Below are 14499 nucleotides of genomic sequence, written 5' to 3'. Positions count from 1 at the left end.
TGCATTTCATTTACAAGTCCAGCTTAGTTGCCGGAGGGTACACTGCTCATTCACTGCCCTGTACCAGGGATGACAAGGAAAAGACAAACCTTGTCTTTGCCTCCTACCTCCCACCATAGCTGGCTGGCTGCCTTCAGTGTGGTTTGTTGTGAGGTTTGACTTGAGTAGAGGTGCTCCCAGAAAGCACAGTGCTTTCTTCTGCTGCCCTCATTTCCCTGAAGGCAATTCAACTAAAATCTTAATTAAGAGGAAGTGTTCCAATGCTTCCTGAGCCTGGTTTCAAAGTTTCCTAGGACAGAGTGGGCAGCAGCTGGACCAGAATCATGAGGAAAAGCTGTGCTTCCAGACTTATAGACATCTGCTTCAATGTTGTGGGTTCAAACAGAGCAGAAGATAAAGAACAGAGGATTTAAAAATCAGAATGCCTCCTCAAAGAATGCCTGGGCTGTGTTACCTGGTGATTTGAGTATATTTGCAGTATTGATCTGAAATAGTGCCAGCACCATTAGGATGTGTTTTAGGATGTAATCGTTGTCTTCTACATTAGACATTCTCTACGGGTCAGCCTTGGTTTCTGCTTCCTCTCCATTGGCTACCTGTCCTTTAATTGCTTTTAGGGAAGAGGAAGCAATTTTAAACATTGAACCTTGCCAGGGTTTCTAAAAACCTGTCTATAGATGGGCTGCCTAAAGATCACCAGGGAAGACTTTTTTAAAATGCAGATTTCATGTTCCAAGAATTTATAATTCTGTAAGTCTACATTAAGGCCTAGACAGAATCAAGAAGGCCTAAAGAATCTACATATATTAAGTGTTTTTGCTATGTGATTTAAATGCCCAGAAGGGTTTGCAAGCCATTTTGTCTAAGCCACTCTACCAAGGCATCTATTTTTAATTTGGTCAATGAACACGTTGATTTGGAATTCTGAAGTTTGTTTCCATCAGAGTCCTGAACTGCATGCACTAGTAATGAAAATTTCCCCACAGCCTTTGTTCACATCTCTCCTACTCAGGATGGGACCTGATGCTGTCAGGAGTTCTAGGTGGAGAAAGAGTCTTGTCCCAGGGCCAAGGACTGATACATGCTGGGAACAGAGCCCCAGGGGCCCTTGAGAGCATTCAGGCTCTCTGACTTGTCCATGTCCAGGATTGCTGGAGTGGGGCTCAATAATGCCACCTTACCTTCTTTAGCCAATTGCTTTCAAGATGAACACAGAGGATATATGCAGGATAGCCCTGGCAGGGGAGAAGAGGGAAGGTCAGCCAGGCCAGCCTCTGGTAGCAATGGTCACCCTTGGCTGTCTCATCCTGTACCACACTAGGTGATAGCCACTCCACAGGGTGATGTCTGGTCAGGGAATGGTTTTACCTTCTCAATCTTTTACCCATTCTTTTCTCTCATTTTCTCTTGATGATGTGTCTCTTTTCTCCCTAACTTTCTGTTCCTAGGCTTTCATTTTCACTCCATACCCAAGCTGGCTAGCCTTCCTCAGGCACCGTTGCCCTCAGCTCCACCCAGCTTCCTGCCTTTCAGCCCCACTGGCCCTCCCCTCCTTGGCTGCTGTGAGACACCGGTGGTCTCCTTGGCTGAGGCTCAGCAGGAGCTACAGATGCTGCAGAAGCAGTTGGGAGAAAGTGAGCACTTCTGCATTTGTGTGCTTGCGATTGGCAGCCCCACACTGTGTTGCTCTGCATGGCTCGGGCTGGATGGCAGAGTTTAAAAAAACAACATGGGTACACATTACAAATGGAAGAGTGAGGGAAAGCTCTGCTTGCTTATTTTTTGGAAATGTATTTACTGTTATTTCTGTGGTGTGTGTCTCATCAGTTAACAGGTAGATATGTTCACGAGGCTCTAGATCTGGTGCTCTCACACTGTAGACAGTGTTGGATACCACCAAGTATGCTGAATCCCTGACAGACTGGTGGACTGCTCATTGGTAGGGGGTGGGAGAGAGATGTTATGCTTTGCCTGTGCAGGATGAAGTGGCCAAGAAAAAGATGGCCACATTCAGTGGGCTCCTTTGTGTGGCTATTAGATTTTTCTGCTGTGAAATGCTGTTAATCAAGTTCAGTTCCTGACATCATTAGGTTGGAGCAAAAAGGGTAATGATAGAGGAATTCAGAAAAGGAAATGATGAGCCCCTTTTCCTACTGCACAGGGTTGGTCCCTGCCCTGGGACAGGTGACACACAGGCAGCTTAGAACCACAGCACCAGCTATGGCATCTGACTGAATCCCATCCTCTGACTCCCAAAGATAATTGATCTCATGTAGTTATGTAGACTGTGGACAGTCACTTTTAGAAAATGCTTTGATGTATTTGTAGGCTGGATGCTCATCATAAATTTAGTGTGCTGGTGGTCACTGATAGCTTAGAAAAAAATGACAAACCTTCACATGAATTTGCTCTCTCATAGCACCTTAAGCACAACAGTTAGAAAGCAGTTTGAATGAACTTAAACTCATTTGTCAGGCACTTTCTGTGCCTGTAAAGAAGCTTAGGTGAGCCAGAGACTGATAGGGTCACCATGCCAGAAGTTTCTAGTGATGCAAGACAACAGCCAATAATTTGCATCCCCCTCCCTATAGCCCCAAATGTCATGTGGACCAGCATATTTCTTTCCTTCTTCCTCTTTTTTTTTTTTTTTTTTTTTGAGACAGGGTCTTACTTTGTCATGCAGACTGAAGTGCAGTGGCACAATCTCGGCTCACTGCAGCCTCTACCTCCTGGGCTCAAGCGACTCTCCCACCTCAGCCCCCCAAGTAGCTGGAATTACAGGTGTGTGTCACCACACCTGGCTAATTTTTGTATTTTTTGTAGAGACAGGGTTTTGCCATGTTGCCAAGACTGGTCTAGAGCTCCTGAGCTCAAGTGATCGGCCCACCTTGGTTTCTGAAAGTGCAGGGATTACAAGTATGAGCCACTGCACCCAGCCTAGCCTATTTATTTTGTCAACCCAGGAAATGGATACTTTGTCTAGTGCAGGGAACTCTAAAGCTCAGGGAAGTGAAGTTACTTGTTCAAGGTCACTGGTAAGTGGGAGAGATGGGGTTGAATCTGGTCTTCTGCTCCAGGTTTCATGTTTCTGTTATATCTTTTCTACTTAGGATGGCTTTGTCACCATCCTGCTTAGAGTATGGAGCTGAACTCAGCTGATCAAACTCTGGGGACTCCTTGCAACAATTTTTTCCCTCTCTTTAGAGACCAGTAGGAAGTGCTGCTGTTTCTGACCTAAAACTTGTTATTTTAGCAGTTCTGGCACCAACAATGAATGGGCAACAAATGTGCCCCATGACAAATAGCAAGAGTATTTTCTAGCTTCCATTTCTTTCTCTTGCCTCCTTTTCGTTTATCTTTCCACATTTGTCCATTTGTCTTTGCCCAAATGGAAGGATGGAAGGAGAGCACTGTCCATGAAAAAGAGTCTGTTGTTTTGGGTTAAATTGGAATTACATCAAGTCTGAGGCCATTGACCGGAGTTCGAATGGTCCCAGCCTCGATGAGGAAGATTGTAGCCCTTTCTTTCTCCACCTGAAGTCAAGGTCCTCTCCAAGGGACCATTGCTTATCCATGCTCATTGTTTGCTTTGAGCCAGGTTTCCATGTGGACAGTGGTGCATGGTGGCCTCTCAGGTCCCTGGGTTAAAATCTTGTGCAAGAGTCTGTATGGTGTCTTTGCATGGTTTAGAGCATGTGCTGTGTATTGTGTGGCCAAGGGACTGGAACATGAGAATACTGATCATTGTTACTGATAGACTTAAAACCTCACATGGCCTTGATTAAAAAGTAAGCTGACTATCTGCAACCACTGATTTCCCCCTTTGCCTTGTGTTCGGATGGGGTTGAAGGCAGTTTGAAAGAGGTAGGAAATCATGTATTTGTTGCATCCCTTCTAAAATGTAGGTGCTTAAATTTTTAATCTTCTTCCTTAACTAAGTGATCCTAATGAACATCTAGTATTTTGCAAATTGGAAGAGAGACTCATGACAAGACTTCTCAAACTACTGCCTATTAGAATTACCTAAAATGAATTTAAAACATCCATTGTTCAAGATGTATCCCATATTGATTAAGGCAAAATCTCTGGAATCCAGGAATCAGTATATGTTTCCATACTTTCTCAGGTGATTCCAATATGTACCCAAATTTGAGGACCAGCTACAAGTAGGGCTAAAAACTGGCAAGTGGCAATTACACTAACCCCTCCGAGGAGTTTGGCTTGGTTGGAGGAAATAATGACCTCACTCCTGTTGCTTAGGAGGAGCTACCTGTCTATTCTGCTGCCCATGTTCATAATCCCTGAAAGAAAGCAGGCTTCTGAATTTTCTTCTAGACTGTGTCTCTGCCCACCTCTTTCCTCATCTCCACCATGCTGGGCTTCTTTTTACAGAGAAGTGGAGATGACGGGGCTCAAGGGAAAGGCCTGTGATTTCAAAGGATCTATTAAAGTATCAGCCTATGAAATGAAAGGTCCTACCTGCCTCTGTGGAATAGTATTCAATGATTCTTTAGGCAGGAGTGATGACATTTTACAGCTCCTTGAGTCATGTTGGATGGGATCCAAATAAATACTTGCCTTACATAGACCCTTCCCCAGCCTCAGCAAAGAGTTCTTCAGTCTGGAGGTACTAGGGCCACCATATCCAGCTTGATTTCATGTCCCCTTTCTCTTCTGAAAAACTCCAAAGTGGAACGGACATATTGACTGGTTAGTTTCAGGGGAAGGCAAGTACATGTAGACAAACAGTTGTTCGTGTTCACAGGTAAGCTCAATCCTGTATTCCGTTGCACTCACAACTTCTAACTGTGGGAGTGAATCCTACTTTTAGAACTTTCCTTGGAGTCTGTCATAAAGGATTATAGTAGGATCCAGGAGTGGGGCCACTGGACTTTTCCATTGTGTATACTGATGACTTTAGGATACTTTATTCTCTACCTCTTGTGTCTCCTGCTAGGAAATACAAAGGGTGAGAGTTACAACCTCTAGGTTACGAGCCTTAGTCTAATTAGTATACCAAAGTGAACTGGGATCTCTGACATTCCACATGTCTCCTTTTAGTCTCTATTCTTAGCAATCACACACTTCCTTGCAAATTCTTCCCTTCTGACACCCCATTTCCTTCTTACTCATGTTTCTTTCTGCCCAGGTGCCAGCACTGTTCCTCCTGCTTCTACAGCTACATTGCCGAGCAACGACTTGGAAGCCGACTCCTCCCCCTACCTCAACTCTGCCCAGCCTCACTCTCCTCCAAGGGGCACCATAGAACTGGGAAGAATCCTAGAGCCTGGGTACCTGGGCAGCAGTGGCCAGTGGGACATGATGAGGCCTCAGAAAGGGAGTGTATCTGGGGACCTATCCTCAGGCTCCTCTGTGTACCAGCTTAACTCCAAACCCACAGGTAAAGCACAAAGCAGAAACGGCAGCCTTTGAAAAGAAGTCTCATTCGGAGTCTACTCTTTTCCTACCCAGGCTGGACTGTTTCATTCCTCCTTCATCCCTGGCTCACAGAGTGAGGGGTATAAAATGGAAGAGCTGTATCAGCGCTCAATCCTTTCCAAGTACATTTCTTCATTCTCCTGCCCAGGGCCTCAGTGCTCTGTAGGGATATGGGAAAGTCATGGACCCACCTCTTGTGCTGTCACACTCATGTCCTTCCATCCCTCTGCAGCCTGGCCTCTTTGCAGCCCACTCTCTTAGACCCCCCCAGAATGCCAGGCATAGATGGGACTTTCTTCCATCAGTCAGGACTTGTCACAGGAAAGGGTGTAAGGGTGCAGCTCCCTGACCCTGCACATATGTCCTGTGCACAAAACTCAGTCACAGCAAGTGGAGAGGTATAGCTAAGCTCATAAATGCTGGGATGCTGCTCAGTTCCAACAGTAAGACCATCGTAATTTTCAGGAAAAGACTGAGCCCAAAGCAAAATGGTGCAGTTACTGTCCGGTGTAAGCATCCGTCTGACTTTTCTGGATATTTTTGCTTTGTTTGGCGGGGGGAAGGGGGATATCATCCCCTCTCTAATTTGCCTTCAGATCTCTAGATCCTTCCAGGCTATTCTTTCATCTTCCATATTAAAAGTGATTTCAGGGAAGCATTCAGTGTCAGTCATTAACTGCATAGGGTGAGTGTAAGATCACATACTTTTACTTTAGGCCTTTTTTCTAAGGGTGGGAGGAAGGGCTTTGTCACTCATGTGTCAGTAAGAAGAAAGGTAGAGTGAGGTCTCACCTATCATCCTCATAGTCACACCCAGGAGGTGGCCATACCTTTCCAGATGCTAGGCAGGCCTTGTCCAGAGCCCTCAGTTATTTTTCTAAAACGTGGAACTCTAACAAGACCCCTGTGTGGGAGGAGGCCCATGGAGATTTTTTAGCAAGTGACTGTTATGTGTTTGAAAGCACATTTACTGTTTAAACAAAACTACCATTCTTTTGGGTGTCCATGTGAGAGGACACGGTTGGCAGAAGGCTAGTGATATTTATAGGTCCTGCTGCAGGGCCCCTGGCCGAGCCCCACCCCCATCCGTAACCAGGATTCGCCATCTCCCACCTCTCTCCATGTCCTGGTGGTTTGGCCGCAGGGGCTGACCTGCTGGAAGAGCATCTTGGTGAAATCCGGAACCTGCGCCAGCGCCTGGAGGAGTCCATCTGCATCAATGACCGCCTACGGGAGCAATTGGAACACCGGCTGAGCTCTACTGCTCATGGAAGCGGTAGGAGAGGCCCAGACCTTCCTGTTTCTGGCTCTATTTAGGGACCTTTAGGCAGAGCTTCACAGATATTCTTTACTTCACTTGCTCCTTATGAACAGTCCAGCAAGGGAGGTGGGCAAGTACTGTCATCCCTACTTTCTGAATATATCTGAGTTTAGAGAGTAACTCTCTTTAAGGCAGAACTACATCTGATGCCCAGAGTCATCTGACTTCTCACCCCATACTTAATCTGCTTATATACTGCCTGCTGATTGATGTCTGTGCCTTTGTTGTGTGATTGATAAGTGGTGGAGCCAGGTGTGTAAGGGTCCTCCCAACTCCACCCCGGCCGCTTTACCAAGGTGGCCTTTCTCCTTACACTCTCCTTCCAAGCTGCTGTCACATGGAGGCCAGTCTTTCCATATGTTGTTGTCCTGCCTATACCACAGCAGCAGCTGTTTAGGGAGATCAGGCCTCCTGCACCATTGCAGTTACGGCATGTGATGATGCACGCAAAGAATCCACTGAGAAGAGGCACACAGAAAACATGTACCCAGCCCCCCATGCTTCATTCAGGGCCAGGCCTTGAGTCCTTGGGGTTTTCTGCTGGGTTGGGGCAGTATCTTTGAGAGATAAAGAATGGGACATTTTGGAAGCTTCTGTTACCCAAATGTCTACTTTCTGGGACAGGATCCACTTCTAACGTCTACAGTCAGGGCCTGGAGTCCATACCTCAGCTCTGCAATGAGAACAGAGTCCTCAGGGAAGAAAATCGAAGACTTCAGGCTCAACTGAGTCATGTTTCCAGAGGTACGTGGTCAAAACCCACAAACTGTGGGTTTTGTTTCTTTCTTCCCTGGCCATACTAATCACCAACTGGAGAAGCAAACAGAAGAAGGTAGAGGTAACAGAGCTACTCAGATCCACCAACCCAAACTCACAGCTATTCTCTGTCTAGAGAAGGCTGCTTTCTAAGATGTGCCAACTATGGGCCCCTCAGACTCCTAGTCCCCAGAAGCGAAGAGCTCTAGGAAATCCATCATTTCTGTACAAGCCCACCTGCATATATGCAGAGTCACGAGCTATCAATTTGGATACCAGTCTGGTATATGTTCTACCTCCCTTCACTCACAACTGATTTGGAACCAATAAAGGAGGGAGTGCGAATGCCTATCTTCCCTCTCAAGTTTCTCCAGACTTTACAGCAGCAGCATGTGTCGCTCCTGACCCTGCTGTGCCATTCCTCTGCCTCCTCACCACATCCCTCACTCATAGACTCAGGGCTTCTCTCTGGTCAGTACTATGACTCCATGCCGAGTGGCACTAGCAAATACCCCCCAGCACTTTCCCAGCCCTAGCCAGGGGGCGCTCACAGGTGGGCATCATTTCTCATGTGGCTGGGAGGCAGCTGACCTTGGTGTTAGTCTACTTGATCAGATCAATGTATTATCGATAACAAAGTATTTTTATTCACAAATATTTATTGAACAGCCATAAAAAGACTGAGAGTAGTATCCAAAAGGATTAAGCCAGAATGAAGGAATGCTTGTAGAAAAGGAAAAAGCCACCAAGAGATATTTCTAAAATAGCCACCTAAATTAATTAATTAATTTAATTGATTGATTTCTATATTAGCAAGAAGATTTGAGAGGAAAGGTCACTGCTGGGGGACAATAACAAAAGTTAACAGATAAGAAAGAGGGCAGAACTACTGAGCTACCGTTGCATGCTTGGAGAGAATAGAACAGACCTCACAGGTGAGAAGACAGTAAGAGATTTAAACGAGTACAATTTGCCAGGCTCAGGTGACTCTTTCCCCAGAGGACTTACTGAGCCTGCAGCTGTATTTTTAGAGTCCCTTCAATAATCTTTGACAACTTGTGAAGATCAGAGAAGTGCTGCAAGTTCAAAAAAAAACCAAATATCCCAGTTTTCAAAATAATGAAAATGATACATTCCAAAAAGAGATCTTGATGTTGATCTTTGTCAAAATTCAAGAATGGATTATTGAACAGATGATATGTGAGCACTTGGAAAGTGGTGGCATTAAAAACCAGAATTTCTCTAAGAGCAAGGTAGGACAGATTAAATAAGTGGAATGAAGGGTTTTGCAAAGAGAGAGAGGCACCATTCTCCAGGCTGCGGGGGATGTTGAGCCAGCATGCTCTTCCCACCAACATAGGGCCTTCCTTCCCTGCTCCTTATCTCTGTTTGTCAGGGTGGATGTGCTTGGGGTCATCTTCCAGCTGAGCTCTGGCCCCATGATAATAAATCAATCCTGCGTTCCTCTCACCAGAGCACTCCCAGGAAACGGAAAGCCTGAGAGAGGCTCTGCTGTCCTCTCGATCCCACCTTCAAGAGCTGGAAAAGGAGCTGGAGCACCAGAAGGTGGAAAGGCAGCAGCTTTTGGAAGACTTGAGGGAGAAGCAGCAAGAGGTCTTGCATTTCAGGGAGGAACGTCTTTCCCTCCAGGAAAACGACTCCAGGTAAGAGGGGACCCATTGACAGAGAAGGTAGCATTCTTCATTCTTACATTCATTCTTACATTACAAGAGGAAGGGATATTGGCAAGACAATTGGTGTCCTCTTTTGGAAACCTCAGTGTTCCCTCTGCTATTCCTGATTTTTGTGTGTCAGTTGTGGGGTGGGGGCAGTTGGAGGGGTGATTTGAGCAGAAGAAAGGACTTCTCTGGGAATGCCTTGTCACTCCCAAGTTGAGAGAGTAAAACTCTGTTATAGAAGTCTTCAGTATATCAGAGACATGAAAAAGAAGGGTTCCCATGCTTCCAATTAGATATAGGACATTAGTCTCACCACCACCTAGGAAGCTTCTATACTGGCTGTGATGCTTGGTCCCAGCATAAGCCCTGTAACTGCTTGTCAGAATGCAAAGAGCACTGTAGGAACAGTAAGGAGACTGTGCTGGTGTGTCTGTTCTGCTCTGAACTAATGTAGGTAATGGTGTGTTTTCAAGCAAAGTTACTTGACCTCCCTCAGCCTCCATTTCCACATCTGTGAAATAAAAGTGATAGTCTTCATGACCCCCTGAGTTGACATCTGGGGCTCAGATGTAACCCTAACCGTAACTCTTTATGACCCCCTGAGTTGACATCTGGCTCTCAGCTTATTGCTCTGGTGTGGCTGAGTGGCTCTGCCATCTCAGTGGGCCTTCCCTCTCCCTGGTCAGACAGCAGCACAAGCTGGTTCTCCTGCAGCAACAGTGTGAAGAGAAACAGCAGCTCTTTGAGTCCCTCCAGTCAGAGCTACAAATCTACGAGGCACTTTATGGCAATTCCAAGAAGGGGCTGAAAGGTATGTGTTCTTCTCCCCTCACCCCAGGAGCTTTTTGCCCTTGCATAGGATGCTAGTGAGCTCTTTCCTTTGGGAGTTGTGGAGATCATGAGAAGCTACAGAGTTCTGTCTCAGAAATCCCCACCTGAGCCTGGGGCTCCCAGTAGGAACTCTCAAACACAAAGCCCAACGGGACAGGTTGGTGGGACAAGCAAGATCCAGCCTGATCATTCCTAATTACTTGAAGAAAATCCAGACATTCCTATCAATGTCTAGATTGTAACATTTTTGAAAGCAAAAGAACTGTCCTAATGATATCATCATTTGAAAAGGCCTTTAATATTGTCGGTAATACATACTGACAACCCATTCAGCCCAATGCAGCAGGCAGTCTGCTCCCACCCTGGCCTTTTCCCTAGTGACATCTGGCTCTCGGCTTATTGCCCTTTCATGCAATTTTCATAAATCCTGATTTAGTTTCCCAATTTTCTAAAGAGAAGGTGAACTGGAATTTGAAGAAATACAGGGGCTTACCAGGCTGGGCGAATAGCTTAAGTACAAAGTCATGGTGAGTGTTGAGTCAGTGGGGACCAGCCTGCCCATAGGAGAAAATTAAAAGACACAAAAACAAAAACAAAAAAACCTTATAGAAATACCACTAATAGGACCTAAATTTCAATCCTGGATTTAAATATTAAGGACATTTATTGAAGAGTTGCTGCCTGCTGAAATAATAATCTAATATTTGAGAATTTTGATATATTTCTTCATGCTTCTTTAAATGGAGAAGGGTACTCAAAACATAATGTTAATAAGTCACAGCAGGCTGGAACAGAGGACTGACATCAATGTCATGAAATTTAGCAATGATAAAAAGCAAAATCCTGAGCTCGATTAAAAATATCAGTGGTAGAAATATAGGACGAGTGTAGAAATATAGGACAGGCAGCCGTTCATGGACTTGAGGGTATGGGATTTGGTAGAAACATGTTCACACAAGCAAGGTGTAGGACAAAGGTTGCTAGAAATGCCAGCTCAAACTGGAACTATAGTAGTGTAAGTGTGATGTTCGCCTGTGGAGACCATGTCTACAATATTGTTAGATTAAGGGGCACCATCTTTGAAAAGGGCATTGACACACTAGGGAACATAATGAAGACAGGGCACACAATGTTGTGGACCAGAAATCTCCAATTGGTCAAAGAAACTAAAGAAATGTAGGCTTTCAAAACATCTTGAGGACATGAGAACTGGCTTCGGACATTTGAAGAAGTGTCAGGTGAAAAAGAACTCATGTATTTTATGTCCCTCCAGAGGGCTAAACAAAGAGTGAAGGGCAGTGGAAGTTAGATTCGAATTATCATAAATCCTGATTTAGTTTCCTGATTTTCTAAAGAGAAGGTGAACTGGAACTTGAAGAAATACAGGGGGCTCACCAGGCTGGAAGAATAGCTTAAGTACACAGTCATGGTGAGTGCTGGGTCAGTGGGACCAGCCTGACCACAGGAGAAGCTTGGGGTTAGGGGAGTGAGAAGTCAGGATGGTGGATCAGAGTCACCAACTCTTGAAAGCTCACAGGTCAGGGTGAAAGTTGACATTCTGTATAGTAGATAATGAAACTAAGTCTGTTCTTTTTCAAAGAAGATAAGCATATGATGAAAACAGAACTTTAAGATGCTAAGTCTCAGGGGATGTCCTGGAGTTGGGAGACATTAGAATCTGGGAAACCTATTGGATGGGTCTAGTGATATTCTGGCACATTAAGAGATGACAGTCTAATATAAGGTGCTATTGGGAAGATGAAAGGGTATAGATAGATTTTAAAACATCTCTTAAAAAATAAGCAAACTTTAGTGAGAAGTTGGATTGAGAAAGAGAGAGAGGAACATCATAAAACTTTGGGCAAAATTCAAGAGTAGATTATTTACCAAAGTCTCTAAAACTACTTCATCCTGAGCTCCCTTTCCTTTCATGCTTTTCTCCCTGCCTTTTAGGACTCATTTCAAAGCTACAACCACTGAAGCTCCATAATCTCTTATCTGTAATTTCAAAATCCAGTAAGATCTCCAAATTAAATTTTTCAAATACTCATTTAGTGACAAAATCTAGATGATCTGACAAGAGGATATTCATAAGTCTTTATTTATCTACTTAGAATATTCACATAGCTCATTGCAGAAATAGTTATACGTTTGATTAAGGATTGCGGTTCACCTGCAACTGGGTACATGTTATATGTGATATATGCACCCTGTTGCCTTGCTAAAAACTAAAACAAATTTTACCTTTCGAAATACATTTGGCCTTAAGGTTTTCAGATAAAGGATTGTGGCTTCGTAGAATATTTCTTAGATCTCTTCATCCCCAGTACAAAGAAATAGACATGTGGTGAATGGAGGTAAATATATATACATATATATTTATATATGTGTGTGTGTACATATATATGTACATGTATATGTGTACATATATACACTTATAGTATGTATATATACACACACAAAATATATAAACACACTATATGTAGGTATATATATGTACACACACACACACACACACACACACACACACACACATATATATAGAGAGAGAGAGAGGTAGAGAGAGAGAGAGAAATTGAAAAACTCACTTAGTTATAATCCCTCATCTAAGGTGCCCAACTCACATTCTCACATGCTACCAAAAGGCCTCCTCCTTCTCCTCTTTCATTTTTGAGAGTGAAGACTGTGAAATCTCTTTCTCCCTCATCCCCTACCCTTCTCTAGCTCAGTGCTGACCTTCTACCGTGGAGGATCCTATACTTTAGCCTACAGGACTAAGGTTACTATGGAGATGAAATATGGACTTATCCTCATCTGCCAATCAAATGCTCTATAGGTGCATGTGTGTAACTTAAGCTGCAGGGAAGTTTCAGACTGGATGTGTGCCAGCTCAGTGCCACCCCCCGGCCACACACAGAAATGGTGACATCTCCATCAGAGATGGGTTGCATGAGACTCAGATGATAGTGGGGCCCTTGGCAGAAAAGAATGTCACAGAGGAGGGTTCTGACAAGTGCTTGGAAATACTTGGGTCAATGTTACCAGACTCCTCTTCTCTCTTAGCTTACAGCCTGGATGTCTGTCACCAAATCCCTCTGAGCAGTGACCTGAGCCACCTGGTGGCAGAGGTACGAGCTCTGAGAGGGCAGCTGGAGCAGAGCATTCAGGGGAACAATTGTCTGCGACTGCAGCTGCAACAGCAGCTGGATAGCGGTGCTGGCAAAGCCAGCCTCAGCCCGTCCTCCATTAACCAGAACTTCCCAGCCAGCGCTGACCCTGGAAACAAGCAGCTGCTCCTCCAAGGTAGGAAGGAAAAGGGACTTAGAAAGCCCTTGGCCAGTGGGGAGATCACCAGGATGTCTGCGGCAGAAGGTGCAATCTGCCTGGTCCATGCTCCTTATGGTCAGGTTGAAATCAGAGATGCTCTAGTCTAGCAGCCTGAGTGAAAGCGTGGGATTTAGGTCAGACTGGGCTCCAGATTCTGAGTTTACCGCTTACAGGTCATTTGATTTGGGCAAGGTGTTTAAAGTCTCAGAGGTTTAAGCCTTAGTTTCCTTATATTTAAGATGAGGATAATGATCATCTGTACCTTATATGATTTTGAGCATTAAATGAAATCATTTACAAGTGCTTGGCACACTAAGAATTGCTCAATAATTAGCAGTTGTATATGTTCATATCTTTTTCTTGGATTTGCTTGGTGCTTTAGTATTAGCCAAGTGTTTTCACATATATAATTTCATCTGAAGTAAAGCAGGTTTTGCTATCTCTGTATTTCACATAAGAAAACTTAGGTCCTGAGATATTAACAAACAAGCGAGGGTTTAGAGAAGTTATAGACAAAGCCAGGATCAGAACCAGATGTGATTTTCAGTCTGTGTTCCTTCCAGCTCATTGTGCCCTGTCTCAGTATTGCCGACCTTCCTAGATTCTCTAGTCCCCCTTTCCCTCACAGGTGGGGAACTCAGTGTGTGGTAAAATGTTCCTGCCCGTAAGGAAACAGGGCTCTGGGGAAATCGTGGATGGTGGGTGATTTATTTCGGGCGGCCATCATTCACTTTCTCTACCCCACCCCTTGCCTGCCTTTTCAGATAGGCGTGTTTGACCAGGTCCCCCTTCTCTTCTCAATATCCCCCATCAATCTCACTTCTCCCAGTTTTCATTGAAATGTCAATGGTGTCCCCCTAGTCTCTTAAATCATTCAATTTCTACTTCCTCTGTCCTTTTCTCCTTTTGATACACTATTTAGTACACCATCTTCACTCACCTCTGTGGCCATACCTTCAATTTTATTCAAATCAGGAACCACTTCTGTTCAGTTTCTCTAAAGCTGAGCTTTCAAACTCTCCTGCCAGCTATTTCTGGGTCATGTTAATCTTTATTTTTCTCTGGTTCTTGTAGATTCTCATTTATCTGACAGTAACCTTATTTGTCAAATGAAGGTGACAATAACATGATTATGCTGTTTTGGCA

At 44.5% G+C, this 14499-nt stretch overlaps 1 protein-coding gene across 27 annotated transcripts in view; it reads left to right on the top strand.

Annotated features, from left to right (window-relative positions):
- Positions 1–14499, top strand: part of PDE4DIPP2 (phosphodiesterase 4D interacting protein) — a 226099-nt gene that overhangs the window by 204469 nt on the left and 7131 nt on the right. For 20 of the 27 annotated variants that reach the window (XM_054528934.2, XM_024234124.3, XM_024234055.3 and 17 more), the window contains 6 exons: positions 5150–5401; positions 6584–6715; positions 7385–7504; positions 8991–9180; positions 9882–10006; positions 13090–13329. In XM_054528934.2, coding sequence (XP_054384909.1) covers positions 5150–5401; positions 6584–6715; positions 7385–7504; positions 8991–9180; positions 9882–10006; positions 13090–13329 — 1059 coding nt within the window. Of the gene's footprint in view, positions 1–1448; positions 1635–5149; positions 5402–6583; positions 6716–7384; positions 7505–8990; positions 9181–9881; positions 10007–13089; positions 13330–14499 lie in introns of all 27 variants that reach the window. The other 7 variants (XM_063715329.1, XM_054529910.2, XM_054529872.2 and 4 more) reach the window with 1 other exon arrangement.

This window comes from Pongo abelii, chromosome 1 (assembly GCF_028885655.2).
Source record: "Pongo abelii isolate AG06213 chromosome 1, NHGRI_mPonAbe1-v2.0_pri, whole genome shotgun sequence".
Classification (NCBI taxonomy): Eukaryota; Metazoa; Chordata; class Mammalia; order Primates; family Hominidae; genus Pongo; species Pongo abelii.
The sequence above is the reverse complement of the archived record's forward strand: the minus strand, read 5'-3'. Positions and strand labels throughout refer to the sequence as shown.